Consider the following 14,344-nt stretch of genomic DNA (forward strand, 5'->3'; position numbering starts at 1 on the left):
TCGCGCAGAGAGCAGCGCTGCTCGTCTTACTGCGATAGAGGTCACCCTTATTTTGTCCCAAACTTGTTTTCTCATCGTCCCGCGGCAGTGCCATTCACACCTGGCTGTACACTCTTATAGTGGCTAGTACTATCGCCGCAACTGCAGCGTGAAATAACTGGCACACACCCAGTTTTCTAACGTGCATTGCTTTGCTTTTGTTACCACCATCAAAACTGCCAATCTCTAATCGTGATTTGACTAGCACCATAAATGTACAGCAGTAAAGGAGCAACAATAGCTCTAGCCACCTCAACAGTATTCGCAGATAGGCACGACACTGAAATGACGGGGAGAGGATAAAAGCGTCAACGAAAATACAGGTGACGTAATCACACTAGAACGAGCAGCACTGCATTGTACACGAGCGCGTGCATGTGTACAATGATGGCATGCCAACGTCGCACACTGTGCTTTCCGTTATGCTTGGGCCATACGCTCAGCTCTTCGCCTTTCATTTGTATTCGACAGTACATCTGCTGTGGCACTTGCAGGTAGGCAGCGCGTCATAGCGTGAGCAGGAACCATCCATTATCTGTTCCATACACCTCCTGTATCCTTAAAAGAAAGATATATTAGAGGCCACTTATGTCCAGCTGCGGCATCTTTTCAACGTTACAGCAACGTGATCTGGATGGGGTTTAGATTGTCCGTAGTACACGTTTGTGATGTTTGGAGCAATATAGATATCTACAGGATGTGTTGAGATCGCAACGATCGTGATCTTTGCATTCTAACTGAAAAAGTGACTTGAGCGGCTGAAAAGGTCATTTGGTCCCCAGGAATCTGTGCATGCTGGCCTGGAAACATGCGGTCATTGGATGAATATGTTGTACGACGGCATTGGCATCCACGTAACCGCGACCCGCATCCATTTGTAACGTTAAATTTCGAGGCCTTTATCATTCGGTTGTTCCATATTTGACATTTTCTTAAAGAAGAGTGCATTTAGCTCTAATGTCAAGTAGACACTCAAAGGTCTACTCAAAATTAGGTTGTGTTGCACGCGTCTAATAACTTTCCTTCGTGTAAACAAGAAACCGCATAACATGAATATACAGCCGAGTTGGAGACCTAAGCTATGGCCATTGTTCAGTTTGTACAGATGGAGGAAGAGGAAATTCTCGGTGTTCAAGGAACTCGGTATACCTGGACCGGAGCCTAGCCTTATATTCGGCAACCTGCTAGAACTACGGAGAAAGGTAAAACACACATGCCTGTTAAATCTCTATTTCCTGAAAATGTTGCTTCGTTTAGGCAATGCATTGGGACTTTGAAGCACCTTAGCCTTTATAACCACCTCTAGGCCATGACGCCATGCAGTTAGGTGCCTGTATTGCCTGCTGTACAATTGATAGTTCTAGAAAGGCCGCATGGCTCCATTGATCGTCAGCTATTCATCCTCGTATAGATAAACTGCCTAATCTGCCAGCTATCAGTCACACAAAATACGTGCTTTCATCACGTGACCTCGTCACTGTGATCACTTGATGAACATCAAGGTAAGTGATGAATGCAAATGATGAACGCATGATGAACGCAAAACACGCAAACCATGGCTTCTTTATGCAGCTACGAAAGATAATATTGCTCCCTAGCGCGCAATGGGATTCAACACGTATGCTACGCGCTTATGTCGCAGAGAAGTAGTTGCCGCCGTGTAGGACTTGCAAAATGGAGTGTGAGGTACGTGCCATCATAACTATGCGGGGAAGAGCTGCTACACTTGCTTCCTGCAACAACATCACGAAGTTGTGTTTTCCCTACAACAACGTCCGGCCATGCACTGTCAGCAGAACAACGAAAGCAGAAAATCGGAACGACCATTAATTTCATACAGTAGTAAACCTGTACCACCACCCTCGCGCCTGTCGCAAAATATTTTCCGAGCTAAACAGTTGCCGTAGGTGACGGGAATATTGCACAAGATGTTCAACAAAGTATTTTCAATACCATCAATAACGACCGCACCTTAGAATGCAGGGTTTACTTGATAAACATAAAAAATGTTTTCCCAGTGTTTCACAGCTATTTGTATTGCTATGGTTGATTTCGTGATATCAATAACAGTGACAGCCTACTTCACCGGCTTTTCTAAAATCGATTGTCATATGAATACGCAGAAATGGAATAAGGACGGCAACAAACAGTGCACACAACAATCGATATGTGAAGGTTTTATGCAGGGACCATCTCAGACCACAATGACTCATTTCAAAAGTGTTTTTGCTCTTCTATTATGTGTGTGTGTATGCATGTATATATATATATATATATATATATATATATATATATATATATATTATTACGATATCATCGAGTGATGCTCAAGAAACGAGCCGCCGCGAGAACGACAATGAAGTTGGTCGGTGCGCTTGGCGCGAGCGAGTGTCGGTGCCTGGCTCCAGTGTAAATAGCCTGTAAATAGCCTCTTCTGTCTGTGTCTTTCCGCAAGCAACATTCTGGTGGAGGTCAGCGATCCCCGTCCTCACCACGGAACTCAGAAGTGGTCGGCACACCGAACTTGTCACCATGCCTCCCAGTGACGCGCCCACCTCTGCAACGGCTTCGGCCTGTCCCACTGCTCCAATCGTCACGGTCGCCCCACATCGCGACCCAGGTGTGCTCTCTGGCCTGGAGGGCCAGGAGGTTGACGACTGGATCAAACTCTATGAACACGCCAGTGCTAATAACAGGTGGGACCCAACGATTATGCTCGCCAATGTCATATTTTATCTCGGCGGCACCACACGCGTGTGGCACCAAACGCATGACGACGAGATAACCAATTGGGACAATTTCAAAGAGAAGATACAGGAACTGTTCGGTGACCCCATTGGGCGCAAGACTGCCGCGAGAAAGGCTCTTGCGTCTCGTGTTCAGTCATCTACGGAGCCGTACGTTTTCTACATCCTCGATGTCTTAGCTCTATCCCGCAAAGCTGACGATCCTATGTCCGAAGCCGATAAAATGTCACATATTCTAAGAGGCATCGCAGACGACGCTTTCAATTTGCTTGTTTTCGGCAACGTCTCGACTATCGACGCGATCATCAAAGAATGCCGTCGCCTTAAACAAGCTAAGAGCCGCCGTATCACACACCACATCACGCGGCTACGCAACACTGCTGCTACGTCAACATGCGAGGGTCGACCACGTCAGAACACCACCTGTGACGACGTCACCCGTATTGTTCGCCACGAACTCGAGGCCACCTGTTTGCCAGCTTTCTCCACGACTCCTCCCGATCCGCCAGCAACCACCATTGCGATGATCCAGGCCGTCGTCCGACGAATTTGAGAACATGGGTCTGAACTCTGTGTGTTCCGCGTCTCAACGCAGCGTTTCCCAGTTCTCTAGCAGCCCTCCTCGTACTCGGCAGTCCTAATCCGCCACATCTCACCGCAACCCGTTCGATTGGCGTACCCCTGATGACCGGCCGATCTGCTTCCACTGCTGTCGCATCTACCACGTCGCTCATCACTGCCGCAACTGATGGCCACCACCTCCTCGGACATACACCGCCGCTTATTCCCGCACCTTTGGACCTTCCGTTCCCTATACCGCCCGCCATGAATCCACTGCCGCTGATGCTTCTGCTCCGAACCTTCGGTACAGCCGCTCGCCCTCACCTCGACGCCATCAGTCTCGTTCGCCCCAACCCCGTCGCTTCTCTTCGCCGCCTATCGCCTCCCTGATCCAGCCGGAAAACTAGGCACTGCAGCTTCTGGAGGTGAAGCTGCGTTGTCGACCTTGCCCTCAACACCTCTGCTCACGTTACCCACGAACCAAAACCTTCTTGACGTTGACCTTGACGGCTATCCTGTCACGGCACTCATCGATACAGGAGCACATCTTTCAATTATGAGTGCTGCCTTCCGACGACGACTGAACAAGCTCCTCACCCCAGCATCGCCACGCGTCGTCCGCGTTGCGGATGGCGGTACTGTGCCTATCATCGGCATGTGCAGGGCACGCGTCAGCATCGCCGGCCGCCACACTCCTGTCCTCTTCACTGTAATTGCTCATTGCCCCCACGACCTAGATCTCGGCCTCGATTTTCTCTCCGCACATTCTGCTCTTATTGACTGCTCTTCCAGTACCCTTCGCCTTGAGTTGCCGATGCTCGCAGAACCTTCTGACGCACCCCATTGCCGCTTACGTCGCACCGGCTTTCTTCGCCTGCAGCCAAAGTCAATAGCCTATATTGAATTGTTGTCTTTCCCACCAGTTCCTAATGGCGAGTACCTCGTCACTCCTCTGCCCGACATTCCTATAAGGTATGACGTTACAGTGCCTTACAGTATACTTAATATTACTGGGAACCGCACTCGCATGCCTGTCTGTAACTTTGGATTGGCAAAGCAAATTCTACCGCAAGGTATTTGCCTTGCCACCGTTGATTGTCTCGGCGATCAATGCGTGGCAGCGTTATCGACCGTGGTTCTCGCGAGCTTAGCAGGCCCCTCGCGCCAGCCTCGGGTGCCGATCCCAATATAAAGAAAATGGTTGTGACAGACCTGTCCTCGGCGCAGGCTGAAAAGGTTTGCCAAGTATTATCGTCCTACCGAGATATTTTCGACATCGACGATCGCCCTTTAGGCCAGACGCTCGCGGTCAAGCGTCGTATTCTTACTGGTGATGCTACGCCTATTCACCGACGACCGTATCGAGTTTCTGCGTCGGAACGCCGAGTAATTCAAAACGAAGTCAACAAAATGCTCGATAAAAACATCATTGAGCCTTCTTCGAGTCCCTTGGCGTCACCTGTGGTGTTGGTTAAGAAGGACTGCACGTGGCGCTGCTGTGTAGATTACCTTCATCTGAACAACATTACTAAGAAGGACGTCTACCCGCTCCCACGTATAGACGACGCCCTTGACTGCCTGCCCGGTTCCAGCTATTTCTCTTCTATTGATCTTCGTTCGGGATACTGGCAGATTGCTGTTGACGATATGGACCAAGAAAAAACCGCGTTCATCACACCTGATGGCCTACACCAATTTAAAGTAATGCTGTTTGGATTATGCAACGCCCCTGCCACCTTCGAGCCTATGATAGACTCCTTGCTCCAAGGTTTCAAATGCTCCACATGTCTCTGCTACCTCGACGATGTCATCGTCTTCTCGCCCACGTTCGACACTCACCTTGAAGGTCTCACAACTATACTTGATCTATTTCGAAAGGTGAAGCTGCCACTTAACTCGTCCAAATGTCGTTTTGGCCATCGGCAAATTACTCTTCTGGGCAATCTCGTTGACGCTTCCGGAGTGCAGCCTGATCCTGACAAAACTCGCGCTGTCAGAGAGCTTCCGGTTCCGAAGACAGCCGCAGACGTTCGAAGTTTTGTAGGGCTATGCTCGTACTTTCGTCGTTTTATTCAAGATTTTGCCGCAATTGCTAGACCCCTCACTAATCTTTTGAAGAAAGGCGTACAATTCTCGTGGGGTACTGCAGAAGCCGCCGCCTTCTCTCGTCTCGTCACTCTTCTCTCCTCACCACGCATTCTCGCCCACTTCGACCCTGATGCCCCTACAGAATTGCGTACAGATTCCAGCGGTCATGGCGTAGGTGCCATCTTAGCCCAGAGTCAGCGTGGCCAGGATCGCGTTATTGCTTATGCAAGCCACCTCCTAGCACCATCGGAGCGCAACTATTCCATTACGGAACGAGAATGCCTTGCTGTAGTCTGGGCGGTTGCGAAGTTCCGTGCTTACCATTACCGTCGCCCTTTTTCCGTAGTCACTGACCATCATGCTCTCTGCTGGCTCTCTTCGCTAAAAGATTCTACAGGCGGGCTTGGTCGATGGGCTTTGAGGCTACAAGAATTTTCATATTCCGCGGTGTACAAGCCTGGCCGCCTGCACCAAGACGCTGACAGCTTGTCGCGTTACCCTGTTGAGGACTCTGACTCCTCTAATATTGCCAGTGCTTCTTGCGTATTCTCTGTATCACAGCTGCTTCATTTCGCCGACGAGCAACGCCGTGACGCCTACATCAGAGCACTCATCGACCGTTTTGAGCACATTCCAGCCGATGCTACTTTACGCCTCTTCGTCCTCCGCGACGGTACTCTGTACCGTCGTAACCTTCATCCGGATGGCTCTGAGTTCCTACTTGCAATACCTAAACACCTCCGCTCCTCCGTTATAGAAGAGCTCCACGACGCACCAACGGCAGGACATCTCGGCGTATCTCGAACCTATGGCCGCTTACTTCGCCGTTTTTTCTGGCCGGGTCTTGCCCGTTCCGTACGACGTTACGTCGCCGCTTGTGAAGTTTGCCAACGACGCAAGAAGCCTTCCCAGCTCCCCGCTGGTTACCTGCAGCCGCTTGACATTCTTGCCGACTCCTTTCATCATGTCGGCTTAGACCTTCTCGGCCCATTTCCGGAATCTACATCAGGGAACAAGTGGGTTGCAGTCGCGGTGGACTACACTATATATATATATATATATATATATATATATATATATTAGTTATGATTATAGTTATTGTACCTAACACCGTAATCCGTGCTCTTCCGACCAGTTGCGCAACTGATGTTGCGGACTTCCTCCTACATGATATTGTTTTGATGTATGGTGCTCCGCGTCAATTGCTAACAGACCGTGGCCGTACGTTATTGGCCAAAGTCATGGACGACATCATGCGTGCCTGCTCAATACGACATAAATTTACCACCTCCTACCATCCCCAAACGAACGGCCTCACTGAGCACTTGAACCGCACCCTTACAGACATGCTATCCAAATAGGTTTCCGGCGACCACCGTGACTGGGACCTGGCTCTACCTTACATTACCTTTGCATACAACTCTTCCCGTCTCGAAACTGCTGGCTTTTCCCCGTTTTACCACTTGTATGGCCGCGAACCAACGCTACCACTGGACGCTGTGCTTCCGTCCGCGACAGCTTCAACTAGCGATTATGCCCGTGATGCAATCGCCCATGCTGACCATGCTCGCCAACTTGCGCGCGCTCGTCTACAAGTGTCTCAAGACAAGCAGAAGCAATGCTATGACCTCCGTCACCGTGATGTCCATTTTGTGCCCGGCAGCCTCGTGTTGCTTTGGTCACCTTCGCGTAAAGTTGGCCTATGTGAAAAACTCCTTTCTTGTTACACAGGTCCATATCGCGTGCTCCGCAAAGTGACCGATGTCACCTATGAAATAGTTCTAGCCACGCCCACTACGTCCTCCGCTGTGACAACCAGTGCCATTGTACACGTCGCGCGACTCAAGCCCTACAACTCTCCACGCGCCTTGGATATTTAACAGCACCGTGACGGTGCTCTTGCCGCCGGGAGGGTAGTATTACGATATCATCGAGCGATGCTCAAGAAACGAGCCACCGCGAGAACGACGATGAGGTTGGTCGGTGCGCTTGGCGCGAGCGAGTTTCGGCCTGGCTGCCTGGCTCTAGTGTAAATAGCCTGTAAATAGCCTCTTCTGTCTGTGTCTTTCCACACGCAACAATGTATATATATGTTTATATATATATATATATATATATATATATATATATTAGTTATGATTATAGTTATTGTACCTAACAAAAGATATATTTCATCGCAAAAAAAATTCGTGCCCCGTATAGTAGCAGCGCGTAAGTAGGCATTGATTGAAGCTACTCTGCTTACAGGGCTTCGGTACAGTGTCGAGAGAATGGACGAAGAAGTACGGTAAGGTCGTGGGGTAAGCTACGCCTTCAGGTTGTAATATCGATAATGATCCGCGCCGCGTGATTTATGCCGCAGTGGTGGTTCTTGGACAAAGAAATTTGTGTAAGTTAAGTAAGTGCTTATGTAAGTTACAGAGAGCCCTTAGGTAAGTGCTGTCATCTTTCGAGTACATGCTATAAAAGTTGCAGATCTTGTGTTCTTTGCACGTGGAAAGCGCACCACAGGACATCATTGCTGCTTCACAATTGCTGTAGCCACTACGGAGCGTTACACACCAATTGCTGGAAGAAAATGTGCTACAAACACTCAGCCATCATTAAAATATATGGGTTTTTTAACAAGAAAAGGTTTTCTGTCGGGTTTCACCGAAAATCTGTCCGGTCCGACTACATACGTCACGCAATGATTATCATGCAAATCCGAAGGGTGGCGATTGCTCTTTTGTGCCTACGTGATTGTGAGGAAAGTAACCATGAAAAGGTACGAAAGGTTCGCTTTATTATAGGTATCCTGCTTTTGGTTATGGTTATTAGAAGCAATCGCAATATTTGGATGTGTTAGTTTCTCTTTCAGTAATTATTTAGAAACGCGAATGCCAGCTTGGGTAGCTATGAGGATAGTCAAGTTCGTAGAACTTCGAAGTGCTCTGCGTGTCGGCGACATTTCGCCGTTTCGTGTCCATTTAATGCTTAAAGAGGTAGGCGTTAATCGAGTTGAAGGGTTTCATTTATTAAAATAATCATGCTGTTGATGACGGATACCTCAGGCAATGAGAAAACTTAGGTGCAACTTGTTTGATGACTAATGAAAACTAGAATATATTCACCGCAGCCTGGAGATATTTCATCGTAGTACAGGTTATTGGGGTCTGAAGTGCCCACAGACCATCTAGATTGGCGACCACGGGCGACGATGTTGTTTTGTTTATTTAGATTACCATGTGTTGAAGTGAATGTACGTAGGAAGTGAACCAGAAAAGCATTAATTAAGAAGCAAGAACTGAAATGCCTTTCATGCACTATGCTGATCCCAGCATAGTGCAGGATGTAGAAGTGTACGGTAGGCTAAAAGGCAGTGACATCAGGTTAGTGAGGTCTAGGATTTCTCTCAATTTGATGAGAGAAACAGCAAAATTCGTCAGAAAGAAACAGGCCAGCCTAGACGCAGTCAAGTTTTAAAAGCAGAACAATTAAGTCAGATGCTCGCAAACAAATATGCAGCTTTCGAACTGGAAGACGATAACATAAAGTTAATGAATGAAACCATAACTAGGCTGATTTCCGAAGTAGAAATTAATGTGGGAGATGAGGAACAAAGGCAACCGGTAGGCAAGCACTCCCAAGTAACAAAAGAACTAATAAAGAAACGACAAAGCATGAACCTGTCTAACTCAACGGATCAGATAGAATTCGCTGAACTGTCCAAACGAATCAAAAAAAAGAAAGTAAAAGATGTTCAAAATTATAACGTCGGAGAGGTTCACGGAGCAGTAAAAAATGGCTGCAGCATGAAATCAATGAGAAGGAAACTTGGAGCAGAGCAAGAGATAATGCTTTCAGTGAGGGTTAAGCAGAGTAATCTTAACAGAAATTTAGATGATACACTAAGACAGCAGAAGGATTCTATACTGCACCTGTACAAAGCAGCCACGCTATCGTCATTGCCAGTAGTGCTGAACAAGATGCAAAGGCTACTTACATAAATAGCGATGAAGTAATAGAGGCCTTGCAAGACTTGACCCTGAGAAAAGCGACAGGATGAGATATCATACCAGTCAAGTTATGGAAAGATGGAGGTGATGTTATGCTTGAAATGATTGCGACCCTTCATAAGCAACGCTTCACGACTTGAAATGTACCTGAGGGCTGGAAGAATGTGAAAATTATAATAATCCAGAAGAAGGAAGACGTTCAAGACGCGAAGACTGATATGCCCATTAGCTTCCTTTCAGTATTGTATAAAATATTCACCGAGATTATTTCCGACAGAGTCAGGGAAACGCTTTACATCAGTCAAACAAGAGAAGGAAAAGATGTTATGATTTTATTAATTACGACAGCTTCGGTTGCTATCATTTGAAGAAAACATCTAAAGGGCGAAAAACAGGATTTCTTAGACGTTCTCGTAGAAAGATTGCGCCCGGACCTTTCCTTTGTCGTATTCAGCAAACCGACACATACAGGACGAGATCTTCACTTTCATTCTAATCACCCTACAAGCCACAACTATTTTGTTGTCCGAAGCCATGACAGGAGAGCCGAAACAATTTGCTCGTCCCCGCACCTCCAGGAGGAAGAGAAGGACACAGTAATCCGTGACCTTCGGAGGAACACCTATACACTCTTAAATAAATTTACACCATTTGCGTCGTATGTTGCCACACAATAATAATCGTCATCTGTTTTGTTGGCATTTCCTTTCTCTAACGGTGAGAGCCCGGTACTTCGAGGACACGAACGGCAGGCGCGTTACCAGCATGACGGAACATTATTTTTAGGAAAGTAGCGAGCGTAGCGTTTTCAAGAAAGGAAAGGGGAGCAAGGCAGATGACAATTATTGTTCTGTGGCAAATATACACCCCAAAGGGTGTATAAGAGTGTACAGAGGCATTAATTAAACATGTTCTCCGAAGACCGAACGACAATGAAAGCAAGGTGACCCACGCCACGGCGCCGTGTCTCGATGCCATGTGTTCGCGGTTTCAGCAAGGCATTAGTCCATGTCCTGCGAGTGGCAGGCGTTGACGTTGCTTTATGGCTTTCTCTACGGTAGGTAGAGGCGCGATATACCATGTTCCTGACGAAAAAGGGGCAGTAAATCGCCTCCCGGATTACCTGAACCGAATGCCCTACTTCCTACAATGGGAGACTGGAAACTTCGCGGAAAGAATTTGTGAACGCGAGAATAACCATCGCTCCCTAAACAGAGAGCGCAGTGCTGTGGCAAAACACTCGGACCCCTTTTTTCACTTCCAATTTACCCCGACGGCACTGTCATCTTAGAGAGAAACAGCAACCACCGGGGGCGGTCCGTTTTGGAATCCTGGCAAATCCAGAAGATGCCGGGTAACATCAATCGATCGTAAAGAACACGTTCGGCCGTTAACTGTCAAGGTATACGAAAAGTGTCCGCGCGCCTCTCAAAGCTCCAAAACGCATATCCTCACTGCTATATTCCTCACGCCATATCATGACCTGAAGAAGGAGCCGATCGGGCGCCGGAACGTGGGGTTTTTAAACCCGAATTTTGGTTAGAGTTTCCCTCCCTTTAATTCGCTTGTCCTGAACCATACCTTCCGTTCACCTTTCAGCCTGAACCTTGATCCGCTGGTTCTCGGTGTGGCCACTAGGTGGCGAGCAATTTACTGGAGTCGCAAATAACACCAGCGAGTCCCTATCCGAGTCCCTTGACGTTCGAATGAAGACCGAAGGCAGATTGGTACGGGTTGGAGGGGCGTAGAGGGCCTTTTGGAGGCTGGCCCGTTTGGATCGGTGGAAGGCTGGTGTAAGGTTGGTAAATAGAAAAAAAATTGAGGCCAAGGGAAAGACGGGCTCCTTTACGGCGAAATTCGTGGTTAGGAACGTTATCTAGCGACGTAAGCCTTCTCGCACTACAGCTGAAGGAATAATTCGAGAAGATAAATTGTGAAACGCTGTTTTGAACGTATTTTAGCCTAGTTGTATGGCTAGCTTGAGAATCCCCGATAGCACAAACGTGTTCGACTTTAGGGTGAATGAAAGTGCAGTATGGTATACGTTTGACAGGAGCAGTTGCTTGTCGAAACTTCCGGGCGAGATTACCAAGCATTTGGTTAGCATCATGGGGGACCAGAAGATATCGGAGCAGAGACTAACTCCTAGGTACTTTCAAGAATATATTGAGAAAATAGCTGCGTCTGAAATTAGATATTAATGATAGGCTACGATGATATTCGGCTGCAAAATAAAAGGGATAAACGACTAGCATTCCCCGTCATTAACGAATTTGTTTGCGCCAAGTTTCGATAAGGCAGACATCAGTGTGAAGGGCGAAACCGTCAGTATTATCGTTGATTTGGCAATACAGAACGTAGTTGCAAGCAAAGGTCCGTATTGCAGAAGAAAGGTTAGTCGTGAGGTCGCTACAATCTCTTAGGCAGAGCAAGGGACCAACCACAGTTCCTTGAGGAACACCGGAAACTGCGGGGCCCAATGAGTGTCCATTCGGATAGACAAATTTTTGGCAGTTAATTAAAACGTTCGCCACGTGAGATGATGGAAAGTCGAGAGCGGAAGTATCTGAAATAATTGGTGTTAAAGAAATAGAGGATCAACGGGACTGTTAGCCTCAAACCAAAAGTGATATGGTTTTTAGAGAGCGCAAGTTGGGTGTCACATGAGAACTTTCTGGAAGCCGCGCTGGTTAGGGTTACCTAACCAGCCTGGCTAGTTAGGCTCGTCGGCAGATCGTTGACGAAAATTTACCAGAAATAAAATGTACAATCTGAGAATCGATAACATGTTACATAAGATTCGAGCAAACACTTTTAGGGGTTATTAGACAGTAGTCTTCAAGCGATGATGCGGTTATTTTTTTACCGGAACTGGAATCACCTAGCCCACTTTCCGCTCTAATAACACCACGCCAAAGGAGAAGGACTGCTAAAAGATGTATGACAAACTGTGCTCCTGATGTGTTTAGTACTAAACTATATTCTAGCAATTATGCCAGGCACCAGGCGGATGACGTTGGTTTCCAAGTGTCGAATACTTTCGAAATGCCATGGCGTCAGACTTTATTTTCGGTATCAATTGATCATCAACAGGAGACCGGGAAGGCAAGACGTAATTTGTTTGAACTGTAAATACACAACAGGATAACATGCACGTGCGACGCCCGGCTTAGAACTAGAAGTTCTTCCTCGTCACGCGGCGGTAAACTCTTATAGGTGTAGAATTTGACCGAATTTCATAACTTCCTTGAATTTTTACTTGTCAAATTCGATAAAGTTGAAGTGAAAATATTCGCTTAGTTGCAGCAGCGAGCCAGTGGGAAAAGCTTTTCCATGGCGCAGCAATGCTGTCAACCGCATTGTACGTCCACTTCTTTTTCATGCCGGAATGATCGTTTCCTTTTGTAATTAAGACGTTTAAATGGTACATACCATTTTTATCAAGACGTTTGATTTTACATAGACTGACTGTAAGCCGGGTCATTTGATTTTCAGAACGTACCACCATTGATGTACTGCTATTGTTACCGCGGCTGCAAGCCCACCATATCGCCTAAAAAGCATTTTAAGTTTGTTTGTTTTCATTGGAAATCTGCTTATTTTGGTTCGTAGTGCGCATGTCAGGATGTGGTTTTGCCAGTTATTGACAGTGTTTATTAATTGCAGTAGTTACCGCAAGGAAATGTCTTTGGTGTGTTCAACTGACCTTCGTTTTGAGCAACGAGAAATTGCGCACGTATGGTTTGTACCATGACGATGGAAAAAACCAGAGCCCGTCGCAAGCAGCGATATTTGGGCCTTGACGCTAGTGTGCGCCACAGATGACATGGGAACAGAACAGCTATAATCGAGCTTCCAGACAAGTGATGAAACATGTTGGATACCTTCTTATTTCAAAGCACTATTCATGCGTGTACATTAATACCTGCAATATGTAAACAATACAATATAATTAATTAAATCAGACAGTCCAGCTGCTGCCTCTAGCGAAGCCTTGAGTGATATTACCGAGTGACAAAAACTGACCCCTCTAGCAATAATAAAAACCACATGCGTAACCATGAGTTCAAATAAATGCAACCTGAATTGAATAACTGACCAAGCGCAAGAGTAACTTTCTGTGATTTCTCCATAAATGTGCTTTGTTTTAATTATGTGGCGTAAGTAAGAACTTCAGCAAGAATATATCACTAATGAAATCACGAATTTTACAGATCCAAATACGCAAGAAAATTCTTATAGCAGGAATTTATGCAACCAACCAGTTGTACTGCCAAAGCTATAGGTGTGCTGCATGCAAAGTTTGCATGTTCGAGGATTGGTGCCTTTTTATTGCTTACTATGTAGTTTACTGTTGTAGAATGTCAAGCTCAACATACTGCCTGAAGTTACTGAATCGTGGCTCACGCATAATGTTCCTGTCAAACTTTGACTGCGAATTATTTCAGCTTGAACCCTGCAAACGATGAGGAACCTGAGCTCTTTGTGCAGGTGCCGATATATCAGTTAGTGGAATTAAGTGAGAGACATGCTTTGAACAACAGAGGCGCTGGCTTTAGTAAGAAAATTAATGCGTTTACTAGAATTCTGGCCAGGCAGGCTAACTGCAAATATTCGTTCGAATATGACGTAATACTCAAGTTTAAACTTGTTGGCACAAACTGCTTCAAAACGTGTAATTTTTCTGCAGGCACGGTAGGTACACTTACAGTAGACCCAAGTGCACGTTATATATAATTTCACTTGCCCAGACTAAAATTTCAGAGTGGGAACTCCGCAGTTAGAATGAATCTGGAATCATTCGACATTTTCAAACAACCGTTATGGAATGGGAACGGAATGATCGCACCAGTCTGGCAGATGGATAAGAAAGAAAATGGAGGCTGATATTCCGGAATGGAGAGGGAATAG

The 14,344-nt window shown here is 46.6% G+C and overlaps 1 protein-coding gene across 1 annotated transcript in view; it reads left to right on the plus strand.

Moving 5' to 3' along the window:
• The first annotated feature begins 1,088 nt into the window (after positions 1–1,088).
• Positions 1,089–14,344, plus strand: part of LOC140212971 (cytochrome P450 3A8-like) — a 45,464-nt gene continuing 32,208 nt past the window's right edge. The window contains exons 1-2 of the mRNA XM_072284092.1: positions 1,089–1,241; positions 7,683–7,735. Of these exons, the coding sequence (XP_072140193.1) occupies positions 1,089–1,241; positions 7,683–7,735 (206 nt within the window). The remainder of the gene's footprint in view (positions 1,242–7,682; positions 7,736–14,344) is intronic.

This window comes from Dermacentor andersoni, chromosome 8, assembly GCF_023375885.2.
Source record: "Dermacentor andersoni chromosome 8, qqDerAnde1_hic_scaffold, whole genome shotgun sequence".
In the NCBI taxonomy this organism is placed as follows: Eukaryota; Metazoa; Arthropoda; class Arachnida; order Ixodida; family Ixodidae; genus Dermacentor; species Dermacentor andersoni.